At 38.1% G+C, this 19,846-nt stretch overlaps 1 protein-coding gene across 1 annotated transcript in view; it reads right to left on the bottom strand.

The window, feature by feature from the left end:
* The window catches only part of LOC114317660 (nuclear pore complex protein NUP107), a 53,450-nt gene that overhangs the window by 9,917 nt on the left and 23,687 nt on the right, over positions 1-19,846 (bottom strand). The window contains 7 exon segments of the mRNA XM_082915330.1: positions 10,649-10,837; positions 10,942-11,040; positions 12,240-12,362; positions 13,437-13,568; positions 14,060-14,148; positions 18,379-18,436; positions 18,515-18,750. Coding sequence (XP_082771456.1) covers positions 10,649-10,837; positions 10,942-11,040; positions 12,240-12,362; positions 13,437-13,568; positions 14,060-14,148; positions 18,379-18,436; positions 18,515-18,750 — 926 coding nt within the window.

Raw genomic sequence — 19,846 nt, 5'->3', positions numbered from 1 at the left:
GTCGTGTCCCCTTATTTAATTAATTCATTTTTAGGGGACACGTGGCACCACTTCGGGGACACATATAGGACACACGGCGTGTCCCCTTATTTATTTTCAAAACAAGTGCTTTTGGTGAATGTTGGATGTTTACAGTGTTCTAAAAGGCTCTAGGCGCACCGAGGCGATACGGTCTGCTATAGCCTAAGCACGAGGCGCGAGGCGAAGCGCGTGCCTCACCAAAGCGAATCTCAAGTAGTAGAAGAAAAGCAAAATTATAAAATAGGCAAATTTTTCAACATAACAAATATATATATATATAATATTTAAAAAATCATAACCATTTTCGATAATTTCTGAACATAACATTCAATTTTCTAAAAATTAGAAATATAATATCCAACAAAAGATATAAAGAATAACATTCAATTTTTTATCACTTTTTGCTCTCTTTTGACTACATTTGGTCATTTTATATTGAATAGTTTTGAATCCCTGTGGGTATGTCCACAAAAAAAGAACTTAATCAACAATTGGAGTAGAAAAATGGGTAAAGCCCATGAAGCCCACGCCTTGCGCCTCAAAAAAATCCCTCGCCTCAGCGCCTAAGTTGCGCCTCGCATGTTGCGCCTCGCCTCGATCTGTTCAAAGCGCATGGCTGCACCTCATTGCGCCTCGCGCTTAGGCGCGCGCCTAAGCGCGCCTTTTAAAACACTGGATGTTTATTCTTTTTTTTCTTAGATTTAAATAATTAATAGATCATCTATAAAAAAAAAAGAAAAAAAAAAGAAGACATAAATGATAAGTGTTAATTTAAAAGTTCTTTTTTTTTTTTTTCAAAGAATTAGTGTTAGATTTTGTTAATTTTGATTGTTTGTAGATGTAATATTAATCTACATAGCAAATAAAAATATATGAAAAAATATTTTATTGTTGTGTCACCACCGGGTCCGTGTTGCATTTTTTGAGATCACCGTACCCTGTGTCCATGTTCATGCTTCTTAAGAGTGCAATTAAGCATATAAACAAAAATAAATGGTAGGGATCATTCTGAAGTATTTACAATTCATTTAAAGCTTCAATAATTACGTGAGTACATGGGCTTATGGACCACTTGTTTCCAAGTTGAATCTGGAGGTATGCAGAAAAGCCTCTTTTTGAGCAAGGTGTTTTATTTTTGAACTCAACTTCCAGTTGCAGCCAACAAAGCACCAATAGGAGGGGAAAAAAAAATAAAAATTCCACTCTAATGGACACATCCTCTGAAGACTCAAGAACGCCTAGGCTGCTTCAAGTGACAGGACAAGACAGGACAGGAAAGGAAAGGAAAGGAAAGGAAAGGAAAGGAAAATCATTTTCTTTTATTGTCATGTACACGTGTTCAGTTGTTACAAGAAAATGTAGGTTCCAGCATAACTATTTTCTTTAAGGAACTAGTTTTCCTCAAATCCTTTCCTATAAAAAGTACAGGATTCAGCATCACGGAAAAGTTGAAATTATTTTTTTACATAAATTTTCTTTTAAACTGAATAAATAACGAGAAAACAAATTATTTCTATTTTATTTTCCTTTCCTTTATGTCGAACCATTTTCTCAAGAAACATTTTCCGGTCACAATATATGCCTGACATCAAGTTGTGGAAGGGGGCTATTCTTTTTTGACTTTTTCTTTACTGTTTGTATTAGAATGAGTCTTCATGAGACAATTTTTCTACATTTCAAGGGGATTCAAAGCCTCATAGAAGGATCTGCCTTTACAAACTTCACTTTCTAGAGTTGTTGCCAGGTGTTTCACATATAAAATATTTTTCCAACCAAAGAATTTTCTTTCACATATTGCAAGGCCTTTAGTTTAAAGCTGCTATTGAAATGTCTTTGTGAGAATATATTGTATATATTCTATATTAGGCATAGTTCTGATTGTATATAGTAGGCTTGATTTAGGCACGATTGTAATTATGTTATACTAGGTATGATTGTGATCATGTAATCTTTGTATTTCCTCTTTAGTTTTAGGTAACGGGTTACATATACTGAGGTTTTGATGTAACTATATATACAATTGAATATACAAATTTCTCATAAAACCTACAGTCTTGACATATAAAATCATGAAATTCCTTTATAGATAATAATGGATCCACTATAGAGAAAACTACAACCAAAACATTTCAAATACCATCAATTCCAAACATGGTTATTGAGAAGTTGGCAATGTTTTTTTTTTTTTTTTTTTTTTTGATCAGCAACAGAAAAGAAAATTTTTATTAAGGCACAAGGCCAAAAAGAAAGAGAGGATGAGGCATCCTCAACAAGGAAAAAGAAAAAATACATCCAAAGAAGACAAACAAAACCAAAAGACCACCAACTACATATTATTCAAAGCAAACCGACACCCAATCTGAAGCAATCAAAAACAAAGGGATCCTGCGGAACACAGGACTCGCCAAAGTCCAAAAAGATGCCAAGTATCTCACTCTGTCCCATAAATAATCTATATCACTATTTCCTCCTTCGAAAATACGCCCATTCCTCTCCAGCCAAATGACCGAGGAGATTGCAAAGACTACACAACTCCAAAGAACTTTAGCCCTTTTTGACCTTCCAAAAACTTGAAAATCAAATAATAGTATTTGAGCAACTCCTTTAGGAGCCACCCAATCTACATTGTCCAAACCAAATGCCCTATTCCACAAAAGCCCTGCCACCGAACAATACAAAAAAAGATGATCCAAAGATTCTCCACTTTTGCAACACATTATGCACCATTGAGGATTAAGATACCATGAAGGTCTTCTCTTTTGCAATGAATCATTTGTCAAAGTGCCCCCATGCACCAAGATCCACATGAAAACTTTCACCTTAAGAGGAGCACATGCCTTCCAAATCTTTTTGTGAAACAAAAACTGAGGTACATGCGGAATATCAATGATTTTATCCAGAAAGGATTTGCAAGTAAAAGATCCTAACGAATGAATATTCCAAAACCATCGATCCTCTAAAATTGGAGACAAAGAAACATTTTCAAGCCTTGACAATAAAGATATCAACTCGGGAACTTCCCTATCATGAAGATGACGGGAAAAATTAAAATTCCACGAACAAGGAGCCAGCGAAGAAACAGCCACGGACGAAACAAAACAATTATGAGATTGAGAAACTCTATACAGAAGCGGATAGGATTCAGCAAAGGACAAAGAACCCACCCAAACATCTTCCCAAAATCTTACCGTGTCCCCCTTACCCACCCTCACAGAAATGAATTGGGACCAAATTGGATAAATATGAGAGATAGACTTCCACGGAGCACGCCTATTACCCCTAGAAACCACCCGAGAGTCCCTACCATTAACATGCAACCCATATTTACTTTTGATAACTGCATGCCATAATGAATCACGCTCAATTGGGAATCTCCATAACCACTTGCCCAATAAAGCCATATTTCTAGCCAGTATATTACCAACTGCCAAGCCCCCCTTCTCCTTTGGTAATGACACCGTTTTCCATTTCACCAAATGATCCTTCCTTCCTTCATCCTTCCCTTCCTACAGAAAATCTCTCATTAGCTTTTCTATGGTTTTTGCTACCTTGACCGGAATCTTGAACAAAGACAAGAAATAAATAGGAATCCCACTCAGCACTGTCTGAACCAAAGTGTACCTACTCCCACGGGACAATAAGGCCCTACTCCACCCTTCTAACCTCTTACCTATCCTTTCTACCACTGGATTCCAAAAACTGTCACCTCTTGGGTTACCTCCCAGTGGGAGGCCTAAATACTTCATAGGAAAAGTCTCAATTGCGCAACCAAGCAAATCGGCCACACTTTGAATCAGTCTAGGATCGGCATTAATACCCGCCACCCTACTCTTTTCTAGGTTAACCTTAAGCCCTGAAATCACCCCAAAGAGCCTTACCACAGAAAAAAGGTTTGCCACTTGGCACTCGTCCCCCGTAGAGAAGAAAATAGTGTCATCCGCAAATTGCAAATGTGACACACTAATTCTATCTCTACCAACTTGTAAGCCTTCGAACAGGCCTACCTCTTTAGCTCTGTCAATCATCCTACCTAACACATCCACTACCATAAAGGGTCTCCTTGTCTCAACCCTTGTGAGGCCTTAAAACACTTCCCTGGCTTACCATTAACTATCACCGACATATTACAAGACCCCAAACAACCCCTAATCCAAGATCTCCATCTCACACCGTACCGTTTCTTATTCATCACGAAATCTAAAAAACGCCAATCTACATGATTATACGCTTTCTCAAAATCTGCCTTGAACACAATGCCTACCTTTCCCGACTTCCGACACTCCTCTACCACCTCGTTTGCCACCAGAACCACATCTAGAATCTGTCTACCTTGCACAAAAGCCCCATGTGTCTGAGAAATTGTGTCCCCTACGGAACATCTCAGCCTTTTTGACAATATCTTACCCAAAATCTTGTAGAGTGATGTAATCAAACTAATGGGTCTAAATTCTCCCATTCTAATGGCTCCCTACCTCTTAGGAATCAAACAGATAAAAGTGGCATTTGTACATAAATTAGCCACCCCTGTCTCGTAAAACTCCATGAAAACTCTTACCAAATCCTCCTTCACCACCTCCCAGCAGTCTTGAAAAAACGACCATGGAAAATCCGTCTGGACCCGGAGCCTTATCCCTTTCACACTCAAAAACTGCTTCCCTAATCTTGTTTTCCTCAAAAGGTCGCTCTAACCACATCGCAATTTCCTGATCAATAGGCTGCCACTCAAGCCCGTCTATCCCAAGCCTAACAATATCATCCGCCGAAAACAAATTAGAATAAAAATAAAAAAATCCCCCGAACTATTTGCTCCTCTATCCACCACTGCACCTGGCCTTACTTCCAATCGCTTAATGAGTTTCTTCTTCCTTTTCCCATCCGCAATTCTATGAAAAAATTTTGAACTAACATCCCCTTCCTTTAGCCAATTCACCTTTGCTTTTTGTGCCCAAATAATCTGCTCCCTAAGATTCAACTCTTCCAATTTCAAACCTAACTCCCTCCTCTCTCCCCTCAAGGCCTCAATCTCACTCCCTTGCATCTCCAAAGTATCTATCTCCTCAATCCTGCGTAAAACCTGACATTTAGTTGATTCCAAGTTCCCGAAAACCTCCCTATTCCACTGTTTCACATTCTCTTTAATCACTTTCAACTTTCTCATGAATCTATAACCCTCCCACCCCTGACAAGTAGCAGAATTCCACCACTCCTCAAAGGCCTCTTTAAATGAATGATGTTCCAACCACATACTCTCAAATCTAAATGGAGCCGGACCCCACCTAAAAGGACAACTCTCAAACACCATTGGACAGTGATCAGATACCAATCTTGGTAATGCCTCCTGCCTAACATTGGGAAAAACCCCTTCCCACCCCAAAGAAAATAAAAATCTATCCAATCGACAACATACCCGCCTTTCCCTTAAATTAGACCATGTGAACCTAGCATTAAATAGAGGAGGGTCAACCAACTCGCACCCTCTAATAAAACCATCAAAATCTCTCATACTCCTATTGATTCTGTTTCCATTAAGCTTTTCCGAAACCTTCCTAACCACATTAAAATCCCCCCCTAAACATCAATTAGGAGAGCATAACCCAAATAAACCAAATAACTCATCCCACCAATCCTTTCTCCTAGAAGGGCCATTTGGACCATATACCCCCGACAGCCACCACTCACTGAGATCTAGATTCCTAAACCTAATTGATAGTGAAAACTCCCCGACTACTGATTCAGACTCCGACACAACCCTCTCATCCCAAATACTTAAAATACCTCCTGACCTTCCCACTGACGGTACAAAAGCCCACCTTTTATGTCTAGTTCCCCAAATACTTTTAATAAAAATCTTATCACAAGCCTCTACTTTAGTTTCTTGAAAAATGACTATGTCAGGTTGATGTGTCCTCAAAAAACCCCTAACGATCCCCCTTTTCTTTCGGGATCCCAAACCCCTCACATTCCAACTAACAATCTTCATTGATAATCATTGTCACCCCTAACCTCCACATGCCTTCTGTCGTAATTAATTGTACTCACCAAATTCCTTAACTCCCTGGCCCCCTTTCTAACCGAAACCCCTCCTCATCTAGTACTCTCTCCTCTAGTGACACTATTATCCACTCCACTACCATCACCCTTTACCATTTAAACTTACTAGGGGCAGCCCCATAACTTGAAGCAAATGCTTGAAATGGGGTACTTCATTCTCCTCAATTGGACATGACGCATACTTGCTCAACTCCATCAACCAACGCTCTGTCTCTACCTCACTATCCCTCAAACTACTAAAAACACAGCCTCTTCTGTGCAAATTCATTACAGAAGCTCCCTCTTGAGCGTCATTTACTTGGCCTGCATTTATATTTGCATTATAGGATACAGGGTTAGTGATAGGAACATCCCTCATGGCTCCCGAGATATCTGGAGTGACTCCTCTATCATCCCTTCCCCTAACAGAACACTTGAGACCAAGACACTGAGATACCCCTATCCCATCCCTAAGAGAAAGAGTCAGGAATAACAATGTGACCCCTCTGTGATGACAGTTCTGTATAGTCATGATGAACAGAGTCACTGACATGATCCATTGTTTCGGAGACCTCAATTTCATCCTCCTTGATAATGCCATTCTCAGTTTCGTCCTCCTCAACATTGTCCTTCTCAGTAAAAAGATTAATAAGCTCGAGATCAGATTCTTCTTGATCTTCTTCTTCACAACCTGAACCAGATTCATACTCTGAACTCTTCTCAGACCCAGACCCATAAATATTCAAGGCTTGCAACACTTCAGTAGGCTCGAAACACCCTTCATCCACCTTTTGACTCAACAATTCAGCATCATTCTCTTCTTCGATTCTTTCATCGACCCATTCATCCACTTCCGCCGCTAGTCTCTGCTCTCCTTCAACAGAGTCGTCCACCCTATCAGCTAAACCAAGCTGAATCTCCTCCTGCGTTAGTCAATCCTGACTGTCCCTCTGTAAATACCCATCACCTTCGCCATCGACACCTCCTTTCGTGCCAAACGACAGCCGTCATTGGATCTCTCTCGCTCCAAGTGGTTGTCCTTCGTCTTCGATCAAATCAGGTCGAACTTCAGCTCCCAATGGTTGAGACTTAGCCCTAATTCCCTCCTCCAAGATATGAGCCCCATTCATATAACCCACTGGGCCCAATTCATTTGAATTGAGCTCGTCACTTCTATTAGGCCCACCATTATATTCCTTGTATTGTTTAGAAAATGGCCCATCCCTTGGAAAAACAGAAATGGGCTTTTGATAATTAAACTCCTGGCCCACATGTAGTAAATCACTTGAACCCAAAATTTTACTCGGCCCATCATGTTCCATCTGTGGCCCATTCAATATCATTTTGATCCCCCTATCTCTTGGTCTTCCCCCTACCTCCACTACATCACCGAATCTGTCCCCAGACCCTTCAACTCCTTCGCCCCTTCGACTTCCCCTAACCAAGCTTCCACGTGTCCTCCCTGACCCATCAGCTTCCATGTCATCGGCGATGGGATCGCTTGAAGGTGCTGGTCGAAAAACCTTTGGCCACGTTTCCACTTGGCGGCGCACTGTCTTGGACAAAGATTTCAGACAAACCATTGACGATCGTCCTTCCACCTTCACCTCCATGAACGCCGGTAGAAAACCAGAGTCGAAGCCTCTGACTTTCAACCTAGCCTCAAAAAGATTATCCAAAGCTATGGTTCTTCGATCAACTTCCAACAAACCACCACATTTCTCCTATGATCTGGAAAACCTGATCATTCCAAAAGGTAAAAGGCAGATCGCACACTGGCAAGTTGAAAAAAAAGATTAGCATCCATTACACTGGCAAGTTGAAAACGAGTTGAGAAATACCTAGGTGTAGAAGTTATTATTAAGGATGGGATGTTTGGGTTAATAGTAGGGTTGTTCATTATACCTACTAACCCGCATAAATCGTCCGACACAGACTGCCTCATGATGTTAGAGACAATTTTGAGCAAGTGAATGATTGGCTCCGGTTTTCTAATATATTATTTCACCAGTTTGCGGTCGGAAAGGGATACAAAAAATACACACCTGACCAAATAAATATAATTATATAGCATTTTATACTGGTGGCCTTGGAAGTACACTTGTGCCAGTCTGCGTTCTCTATGACAGACTGTTACACTTTCTCATAACCATTCAATATCTTTCTCTCATAAACCCAAAGACTTTCCCAAAAAACAAAGATACTTTCTATCTCTCACTATCTCTCACTTTCTCCTATTTTTCTTCATAGCCATTCAATGTTTTTCACTTTCATAAACCCTAAGTCTTTTCTAGAAAACTAAGAAGACTCTCTATCTCTCAGTCTCTCTTCACTCTATAGGTCACTCACACTCTGTTTTTTCTTCTCTCCATGGAGTCTTAAGAAATATTCTACCTCTCACTCTCCCTCTCTCATCTCTGCTTTTCTCTCTTTTCCCTCCCATCTTCAATCTTCCTCCCCTCTTTAATGGTGGTGGTGACAGTGACAGTGACAGTGGCAGACAAGGGTGATCGAGACGGCAAGCATTGGCGGTCATGGTGGTTGCAGATGCGGTTGCGATTCTCTCTCTCTCTCTCTCTCTTTTCCCTCCTCATTTTCTTCCTCCACTCTCTCTTGCACAGATCTGTAAATATGTGCATATATATATATATATATATAAGTTTTAAGGTGTATTGTTTTGAAATTTGAATTTCATTTTTTATAAATTTTTTTCTACTCTTTCTCTACCTTTGCTGGATCTTCAAAATTGATTGAACTGACTATTAAACCGAGGTCTATGATTCGGTTGATTTTGAACAGTATATCGATCAATAACGGGGTGATTGATTTCTTCACCTGATGGTTCGGTTCGGCCGGCGGATTAAGGGTAAACCCGACCCGACTCAACTCGTGAACACTTGCAGTTAATATAGCATGCGTACAGGGGACAAAAGAAGACTCACAATTCCACTAGTCATCGATTATGGGACTTGAAATTTTGGTCAAGCAATACCACAAAAGGATTTTGACGCTGTGAGTACTTATACCGCCCCGACATGTGGTGAGCCCTACGAGCACCACGATATTATCACCATGCCTCTACATGACAAAGCTCGGAGACCCGACGATGTCCTCACAAGACAAATTGAGGTTGTATGCCTAGCTTAAGTATACACACCAAGTATGGATGCTTAGCTCACTAAAGCAGGTGCTGCCCTAACAGGCAAGCACTCCAAAGTGAATTGAGTCAAAGTATGAAGAGCACAATGCATGGTTGGGAGCATATGTGGCAAAGCCGAGTTCACTGCTTAGCCATAACCTATTCAATAACACCATGGCTCTAGAGCACCCAACTTGCCTAGAGCCTATGTTTCCCATTGTTCTTTGTACCTCATTCTTTCTAGGAACACTCGAGAATGACTATCTCGACTCAATCAACATAACCTGGTCCTCAGCTTGCCTATGTCTCCCTTATGCACTCCCTATGTCTCCCTAGGCATTCACTACTCGAGATCATTTAAGGATTATAGATTGGAGGCTAGGATCAAGGGTTTGTCAAGGATAACTGGCCACCCTAAGAAAATAACTCCACCTTGACTAGGCTTAATGAGAGGGGACATTGACCTTTCACTCTCGCCTGTTACATGCCTTGATACACCTCCCAAGATATCATACCTACCCATGCAACTCCTATGATGACCTAAACAGTGAGTAATTTAAGCTTTAACAGTTAAATTAAGAGCTAATAGGTATAAGAAGGGATTAAAGTTGATTTGGGGGTGAATGGATAGGGCTTTGAGGTTGAAAAGTGCACTTTTTGAGGGCTGTGAATAGTAACCCAATATTAATAACTAGGGTATGTGAGAAGAAGAAGATAGGTTTAGGAATCAATCCTAAAATCCCTTGGTTATTATTGGGACTAAGAAAGCTTTCTTAGTTATTATCAAACCCTAATGGAGTTTGGAGCTTTCACAGTCCATAAGAAAGCTTCAAAGCATTGAAATATTTTCAATATATCGATTCCATTAAATTATAAGCATTAGATGGCTTTATATAGAACTAGGAGACTTCCTAAACCAACTAGAATAAAAAAAAAAACTACTAAAACTATTTTTGACTTCCAAAACCAACTTAAGACCAAATAAAAAGTATAAATAAAAACCAATTAAATAACTAGACCCATAAGACAACTCATGGGCAACCGCTGCAGCCCATGTCAACAAATTTGAAACTACTAAAATACCTTTGACTTAAAAAGACTAGAAAACAAAAAAAAAATAATCATAAAATTAGACTCTAATAATACTATAAACATAATTATATAAAATTCCTATGACTTTCTTTTTGAAATCATGCCAATGTCTAAATATCATCGATTCTTTGAATTTAGCCTTCCTTGAGCCTCTTATACTCTGCATCACCACCTCTGATACCTGATACCTAATACCTACAGACTTGAGTTGGTAGATATATATTGATTGACCTCTCTAACATTTGAGATAATCCTCCCACTTTTCCGATTTTTGTGCGTGTGGAAAACTGTCCGTGTAAATAGAAGAGACCTGTTGCAATTTTTATGGGACCAAATACAAATAGAAGTACAAATATATATATATACCTGTGTAACAGTGCTCGGAGGAGAAGTTTGGCACTACAAGCCTGAGCATCATTAATAGTGGAGGGAGGTGTAAAGCAGAGCCATTGTACAACCATAGCCTTTTGAAGACTCTGCAACTGATGTTGCTCAGCAATATCAGATGATTTATCATATTTTCCAGCTTTGATTTCCCGAGATCTTGACAGAACCCTGTCAGAGTAGGTTGTAAATGAACTCCCCAGTTATAAAAATAATACTATTCAATTCACCCTGTCTCAAATAATAAAACTAAGGTCAAGGAAATAGATAAAAACCTCTCAACAATTTCTTTGAAACTGCCTTTCGAATCATCTCTAGGAGAAAATGGTAAGTACTCAATAGCAGAAACAAAGATTTTATATTTGACATGCACACTGGCCAAAGAAAAAGCAACATGTTACCACATTAAAAACAAACTCACAACTTCATATTTAAGAATCTTATAATCTTTCTGTGTATCCAGGATAGTTGGTAGCAAAGCATTTTCCCACCCAGTTCTACACACAATTTGTTGAAAAGGGAAATTAGAAGCATGTTTATCACACAGCTAGTGGGATATTTTACAGCATGAACAAAGAGAACAGCTATGAAACTGTTCACAGTACAGTACCCATAGGCCAACGAAATAAAGAAGCCAAGGCTCCTCTTTTCAAAAGAAACAACCATACACCTCCTTAATGACAACACGGATAATCTTGCTAACATAGTTTAGCTGAGAAAACCTGGGCACAGTAACATTATCACTGCATTCACAGAATAAACATGCTCATTATGTTTGCAAAATAGTGTACATTTATACAATACAAACATAATGAGCATGTTTAGAAACAAAAAAATATCTAACCGTATGCACACACAAAAAAAAAAAATAATAAATTTCCCATTTTGTTAATATATAGAGAGGACATAGGACCATTACAAAGACCAATACTGTTTTCTTCCGAACTATAGTATTTTCTAGAAATTCTCTTCTTTCAGTAACATATCTGTAAAAAATACTCAATCCTGGATTGAAATTACCACCTCCAACTATATGGCCGTCTTCAGTTTTATTTTAGGGTGAATTACAATACAGGGTGTAGGACTAAAAAAAAAAAAAAAATTAACAAAACATGGGAGGGTGCAACTGATTTTCTGATGGGCTGCAACTCAAACACTGGGGAGTTGCACCCCTCCATTTTGTGTAAATTTTTTTTTTCCTGTCCCACTGTTCGGTGATTCCCCCAATAATAAATAGTGAATCACAATTGAGGCACCTGTAAATTGTGCACAAGCCTAAAGAAGCATCAACTCCAGCCCAGCCAAAAAAATATGCAAAAAAAAAAAAAGACTAAATAAATCAAACATAAAGGAAAAGGAATGAACAAGTTGGAGAACAAAAGAATGAGTAATGCTATACACAAAACAAATCATACAAACTTTTTAACTCTTATATCAATGAAGTGAGTCCAGTTTCCAAAGTTTCATTATTGTACAGTTAGCAAGAAAAATTTGTGATTTGTTAGTTTGGATAGCATTTTTCCAAAACTATTAAAAAGATGAAACAAATTTCAGTTCTGCCTTGAAAAAACACCTGCTGTTCAGCCTTAACTCCATCATGTGCACAAAGAGGTCAATGCAACGATGATGTGCAAGTTGAGAAGCATAGATGCCAACCAACTCTTCATGGTGCTTTGAAAATAGAAATATCGCATACCTGGAAAATTAGAAATTGCATTTCCCAGTTAATGGTTGCACATAATGTCTCCCAATGCATGGCAATACCAAGCTAATGTAGACAATTGTATCTGACTTTGTTTAACATATTACCAAATCATATAATGGAAAAAAAACATAACCTTCGTCATTCTTCACAAGGCAAGTAAGCCATCCTATCTACGGATGGCACACATTTCAGGGGTATGAAGCCAAGTCTTATCCAAGAGATTCTCAAATGAATCAACTTGACCACATCGATGCCATCATGTCCTTTATACAATGGACAAGAAGAAAATTACTGGTACAAATTATAGAATCTAAAGACCAAGGTCTTACAAACCAAAAAGCAAATACAGACCAGAAAATTTCTAACTGAAATCCATTACAACAATTGAGATTTGGTTTTCTATACAATACGTCACATGTCAGTTGTAACTTGTGTTCGATAACGCTAATTAGCTTTAATACAGTTACTCTCTCTAAAGAAACCAACTTGATTCTATGCTTTAAAACTGTAACTCTTTCATTTTTAATAAATAATTACCATCAGTTGTTACTTGTTAGAGTGCTTTCTCCTGCCACCCGTGCAACTATCTTACTTATCAAAAACGAATATGAAGACGAATTGTTCTACTGTATCATCTTTATATGTTCTTTCAAATGATAATTGCAAATGAACATGACATAGCTGGACTCTCTACCTTGATAACTCTGAGGACAAACAACAAAACAAAAGGCACAAATAAAAATAATAGACACATGTAAAATACTATTGTCCAGGGGTGACCATTGGTTCAATGGTAAAACCTTGACCTAATAACCTTGAGGTTACGGGTTCAAGTCACGGGGCAACCACTTTGAACACTATGCCAAAAGTTAGGTGTGTACCTAATCTTTCTCCTCCCAAACACATTAATGTGTACTAATTGGGCTTTGTTTTTTTATGTAAAACACTATTGTCCAACTCTAACCATGTTAAAAAGATAACTCCACTGTGACAATTATTTTAGGTATGACAATCTATTGATTTGTAAGAATGAATGATTAATAAGCACGGCTCAGAAACGCTTACATATGAAAAATGAGGTCACCAACAGTCATGATCTTCTCTTTGAAAGCACCCTTCATTTGTTCCACAAGTAAGTATCTAAGCACAAGAACCAAGTGTGCACCAAAACGAATCATCTGAGGATCACCATGAGGCCTGAGAGAAAGCAAAAAGCACAGCCAGCTCAATGACATGTGTATCCCATGCTCAGGTGGATGAATGTTTATAATAACAAATAGTGTTTAAGCAAACACGGATGCATGCATGCATGTGCACGGTATGTTCTTTTCACTTTCATTTATTTATTTTTTTTAAATGGAAGAAAAATTTCCAAACATGGCCCATAGTGAAACAGAATGCTACTTGGAATGCCTGTAAGAAACATCAACAGAGTTATTTTAAGATGTTTTCCTTTTAAGCATTTGGCAGTATATTTCAGCCACCTATCATGGTCTAGCTTTCAAATAGATCAACACAAAGCTGTGAATGACGCTTGGATTTTATATCTATTTCATTAATCACAAAAAGAATAGAACTAATATAAAAGGTGGCCACAAATTGGAGGGACCATAACAAGTTATAGGCACATGAACATCTAAAAGACAACAAAGGTTAACTTTAAATGCAGATAAAAAGTAAAAAATCACCTGAAGACGTTTTCCCCATCTTCGGATGGTGATATCCATGACCACATAACGTCTAGCAGATGCGGTATATCCCCCATCATAAGATTCATCTGGACATCAATGTTCAGTAAGAGAAGACTGGCCAATGACATATTCAAACCAAGGAAACTAAAACAATTGCCACATTTGCTTATGTATACAGAAAAGCAAAAAATTCTTTCCATAGTAGGAAAGCAAAAATGACCAAGCATAGATACTTTGTTTTTATTAAAATTAAACAGAGCAAGCAAACATACAATGCAAGGACTTTGAAAAAAGAGAAGTCAGGAAGAGAAAAACAATAAAACAAATAGTGGTGCTCCAAACTTGTTTCTTGGAACAATATACACAAGAACCAAACCGAAGTAAGCCTTGTGTCCCAACACAATACACACAAGCAGTAGAAAAATATATGTAATTCATCAACAGGTTACACGGATGTCATGATTCATGACATGGTGTATAGGGACCTACATTAGGTTTTTTTTTTTAAATAAAAAATAAAAAACTGCCAAAAGTAAGATAAGGCGTGAAATTCTTCCATTCTACATGGAAATACATACAAAGGTGAGAAAGGAGATACACAAGTAATCCAATGAATGCACAATAGACCTGCTGTGCTAAACAAATAATCAGCAAAGTATTGTAAAGGCAATATGATACTAATGAGTTGCTAGCAATAGGTTCATCACCAAAATATTGTAAACCCTTTGCTTTTTCTCATCCAAAGAGGGAGCTGAATTATATTAAGCAACAGAGTACAAAACACCTCATAAATGACAAGACCAAATAACACATGTTAGAATTGTGTTCTTTCTGCACCCAATTACTCAACTCACCTAAACAAACTTTTTCCCTATTACATGTGGTTGGATATATGGTCATTTCCCTTAGCTGGCAATATTTTAAGTCATATCCTCAAATAATTCCAAATCAATTATCTCTTTTCTTATCATCTCAATCCATCTCCTCCTCCTCCTGGGCCTTTTACTTCTTTTACCACTCAATGTGGATCAAATGAGTCCTCCTTACATGTGCACATGTTGGTCCAGGTTGCACATGCTTATATAATGCACACTAGTTTCATACCCATGCAATGTGGGACTGTGCTTCATAGTCATACCATCGCAAACGGCCTTCTTCCATTTTATCATGAGATGGTGCCACTTTTAACTTAGGGGTGTTCAAAACGCCGAATCACCCAACCCGTCCAATCTGATCACATTACAAATGGTTTCACCAATCCTACTGTCGGCAATGGTTGAGAATCTCAAAATTTATTTGAATTTGAGTCGGACATCGAGCAAAATTCATTTTTTCTCAAAATGCCTTATAAGTTGTAGCAATCCAACCAACTCTAATTCTTTCTATGAGCCACATTTTCCTCAATCTTTATGAATAATTGACTCAAAACATCAGAAATTGACCACTCTTGGGTACCACTTATAGCGACCCCGGTCTTTTCCCATTTGATTATTGTATCCGGACTTAGGTTCCGTAGATTCTGTCGTTGTATAATTGTTGTTGTTGTCCTTTATTTTCTCTTTTGGAATTATAGGATGTGTTGGGCAGGTTTGTTTCAGGTTGGTTGGGTTTAGAAACCAAGTGTTGCTGTCCAGGTTTTTGGTTCTTCGCTCGAGCAAGGAGTTGTTCGCTCGAGCGAGAGGTTGTGTCTGATTTGGACCTGTAGCTGTGCATTCTTGGCTCGAGCGAGCTTTTCTTCGCTCGAGCGAGTTAGTTCGTTCTTCGCTCGAGCAATAGTTCCTTCGCTCGAGCGTGTGTCTTGTTGCAGACCTGAGGGTTTGAGTTCTTCGCTCGATCGAGCTTTCTTTCGCTCGAGCGAGCTTTTGAGTTGTTGGCTCGAGCAAGGCTTCCTTGGCTCGAGCGTATTTTCTTTGTGTCTGGTCGCTCGAGCGACCAAGTCTTCGCTCGAGCGAGCCTGTCCAGTATATATTCGCAGCAGCGGGATTTGATCAGTCTTTTTCTTATTCTTTTTGGTTCTAAACCCTAGGTTCGACTTCTCTCTCTCCCTACTCACCTTCTCTCTTAGATTTGATCCACTTAGGGTGTGTTTCTACCCTAGATCCTTCATTAAAAAGATAGAGTGGGTCGAGGGCTTCCATTTAATCTGAATTGTTGGTAGTTTGGAGCACTTTGGAGTTTGGGCATTCATCTCCATCTTCTCTTTTGGGGTTATTTCTTCGAGGTAGGGATTTCCTACTCCATTTTATAGGTTTTGTTCTAAGCTTTGGTATTTTGATATGTTGGGGATACTTTGGTAGATTTTTGGGAAAAACCCTAGTTGTACTATTAAATTAATTTGTATAATTAATTCATGGAATCGGGAAAAGATGGTTAAATTCATGGAATTGGGGAATTCATTGGTTAAATGGCGTAGTTGGATAATTTGAATCATTTGTTTATTGAATTGTTGACATAGTTATTTTCAGTTTAGAAATAACTGTTTTTGGGCTATCGGTGGAGGATAGTCGTGATTGTTGTAGACATTGCATGTGGATTAGGAATAACTGAAACTAATCACATTGATTAAGTCATTAATTTTGACTATTACATTGATACAGAAAATACGTGTATTGATTGAGCATTGCATTTGCATACATTGTTTTGTGTGGGAGGAGATAGGGGATGTACTCCACGGTTTAGGGGAAGATAGGGGATGAACCTCTAAACCGGATTTTGTTTGGGAGGAGATAGGGGATGGACTCCATTAGCATCACTTTTATGTGTGCTTATTTATATAGAAGTGTTTTATTGATACAGCACTAAAATGTGTATCAATCTGGAAGTATGAAGTGTTTTGATTTGAGCTTGAGTCTCATTTGTTTATCGATATTGGAAGGATGTGAATATGATATGTGTAATTCACTGTTGTAAGTTTGGCCAGGTTCTGAGCCATGTTGATAAAATTGGAAAGTAAAACGTATCTTAGACCATAGTGTCAGGAGACTGTAAAATGAAGTAATTGATTATCTTGGTTAACCATCTGTTGAATGCTATCGCTTTATTCATTGCTTATATGTGGTTTAGTATATTTCTACTGGGCTGTGGCTCACCCTTTATGGGAATATCATTTTCAGGTTCAGGTGATAAGCTACCTCCAAGGACTTAGCTTGGAAGGGTTTGGCTTCTGGATTTTGAAGAAGACTATCTTTAGTTAATTGTCTTTATTTATTAATACATGTAAACATTCAAGCTTAGGGCTTTTCTTGTATTGAGTTAGAACTCGTATTTTTGTATCCAAGTGTTGGCTTGGAAAGATGTAAGCCTGTAGGGCATTTTATTCGATGTTACATGTGATGCTTTTATTTAGTAATACTCTGATGAACGATTTAATTAAATGTTTTCATTAAATAATGCATGTCAATGATATATATATATATATATAATGGGTTTATTTTGAGGGCGTTACACCACTTACCCCTCCTCAAGTTTTACTCGATCTTTACGTTTATTTCTAAGTTCGCTAAAATTGCATTCCACATAATTTGTTTTGGTCGTATTTAACCTAAAACCTTTAGATTTAGTAGTGTCCCCACAATTTTAACCTAAAAGTTTGCCCCCCTTATTTGTCAACTAAATGATATCATTTGCATACTATCTCACGCATGTTGAACATCAAATGTGTCGTAACATGTTTGGTCACCTAGTCAGCAACGACCGTGAAGTTTCTTTATATCCAATTAACTTTGGAACTCATAATCTACTACTCAACATGGCTAAATATTGTTCCTACATAGAGATATTGAATGGTCTAAATATTGCTACTTCGGTTATTACTATGTAATTGTGCAATGTATTAGTTTTCATGCATGCTTAGGATGTGAGAACCAGTAAAGCAGAGTTAAATTCCTTAAGCTTGTGTTTGGATCATAGATTTGGGTAAGAGTTTGGAAAAGGAAAAGGAAAAGGAAAAGGAAATGTTGGTGAAATGTAGCTATATTTCATTCACAATTCACTAACTTGTACCTTTTCCCTTTACGTTTCCAAATCCCTACCTAAATCTATGATCCAAACACAGCCTAAAATAAACTTTGATGATTGAAACCAGCAATAGGTGGCTTGATCCTTACATTATTGCAAAACAATCCGCTTTTAGGCAGTCCATCAAACAAGTTAACTATCAACAAGATATCATTTCCAGCAAGTCATAACCACCCTTATTTATAGTGGAACAGGTGGCTCGTGAGACTTTATTTTAGAGTTCAAAATCAATCCGTATAAAGAAGTGGCATTTGAATATTCAAGTATGCTGAAGTCTTTTGCTAAGAAGATGCTCTTACTTCAATTTGCTGGTGCTGCTCCTTGCATTCTTGAGTAATAGCTTCATGTACTGAGTTGCTAAATCATGCAAAAAAATAGAATTATCAAATACTAATATACCCCACTAGAAAACCGTAATAAATTGACGACGTATACCTTGAATGGAGTTTCTGAAGAAGCGCAGACAGATGCCAAGGTTGCTGATTCAGAACTTGTAGTGGCCAATTTTCTGGTCCAACTGTAGATGGAGAAACACCGTCTCCTTGTCCATGACTTCTGTCAATTGCATCTTCATAAGTTTTAAATTGATCCATTCCACCTGGTTGCAAGCGGGCTAGTTCAAGATCCACCTGAACATCAAGCCATGACTTGGCCATCGCCCAAGATGCTGACTGCAAAAGCCTTGGAATTTAATTTCCCAGATAACTATAAACTACATAAGTAACAGGGCAAGAAAATGAGAAGAAATGAAGATCAACGCAACTAAAACTGCCTAGAAATATTGCAAAGGAAGCAGCTAAACCTCAAGATTTGAGCAATTTAAACAAATTACGTATTTAAACTACGAATCAGAATTCACTGCCTCAAGCTCTAAACTTAACACATTGCTTATTCACAGAACTTGATTAAGTTGTCTACTAGTATAATATGAGAAAGTATTCTTGACAATGGAAAGCGACGAGCATAAACAACAATACAATGTGGTTGTTGTGAAGGCAAATATGTGGCTTGATCGTTATTTTTCTCCCTTCAAAAGGTGGGGGTTTATTGGAATGATACTCTATTGACCTCATAATGGCTAAAATACCACTAAGGCCTCATTAGGGAACTTGGTTATTTTAGTTGGCTTTTATGGTTTTTTGGCTATTTTATGAGATGAAAAAAAGTCGTGTTTGTGATGATTCGTGAATTTTTTAGTAGTTGAATATATGGTTGTGAGAGAAAAGTGATTGATTGATGTGTAGGATGTGACATTTTGTCTTATTGCCTATTTTAGCCTTTTTTGTCTTTATAGGCTATTTTAGCCCCAATCCTTTTTCCCAAATAGGGCCCAACTCTATTATCCAATCACGGCCAAATACAACTTGTTAAGAGAGGGCCTTGAAAGTTTATTACCCCTTCGCAGGAGGTGCTTCTTGTAAAGTGTAAGCTTCTAGGACTGAAGTATCTGCCTACAACCAAAGCAGAAGTTAAATAAAATCGTGCCTTGTTGAAAATTATTGAAAAGCTCAACGTGGTTGGAAGATTGGGATTAGATAAGATGTTGGTCAAGCAGTATTAAATAGAATTGGGAAGAACTACAGTATAAAAAGGTGCCTTAGATGTTGTATGGCTGAGCTTTTATCTTTTTTGTATAATATCAATGTGCATAGGTTGAGCCTTGAGGCTGTGAACCAAGCTGTCATTGCGAAAATTGGTGAATACAACCACAATGAAAACTTGGAAGTTTCAAATAGCATTTTGTGTGCTTGGTAGTTGTGGGTAAGT

This window comes from Camellia sinensis, chromosome 2, assembly GCF_055761805.1.
Source record: "Camellia sinensis isolate YWXY chromosome 2, ASM5576180v1, whole genome shotgun sequence".
NCBI lineage: Eukaryota > Viridiplantae > Streptophyta > Magnoliopsida > Ericales > Theaceae > Camellia > Camellia sinensis.
This window is presented reverse-complemented; position numbering and strand designations above follow the sequence as displayed.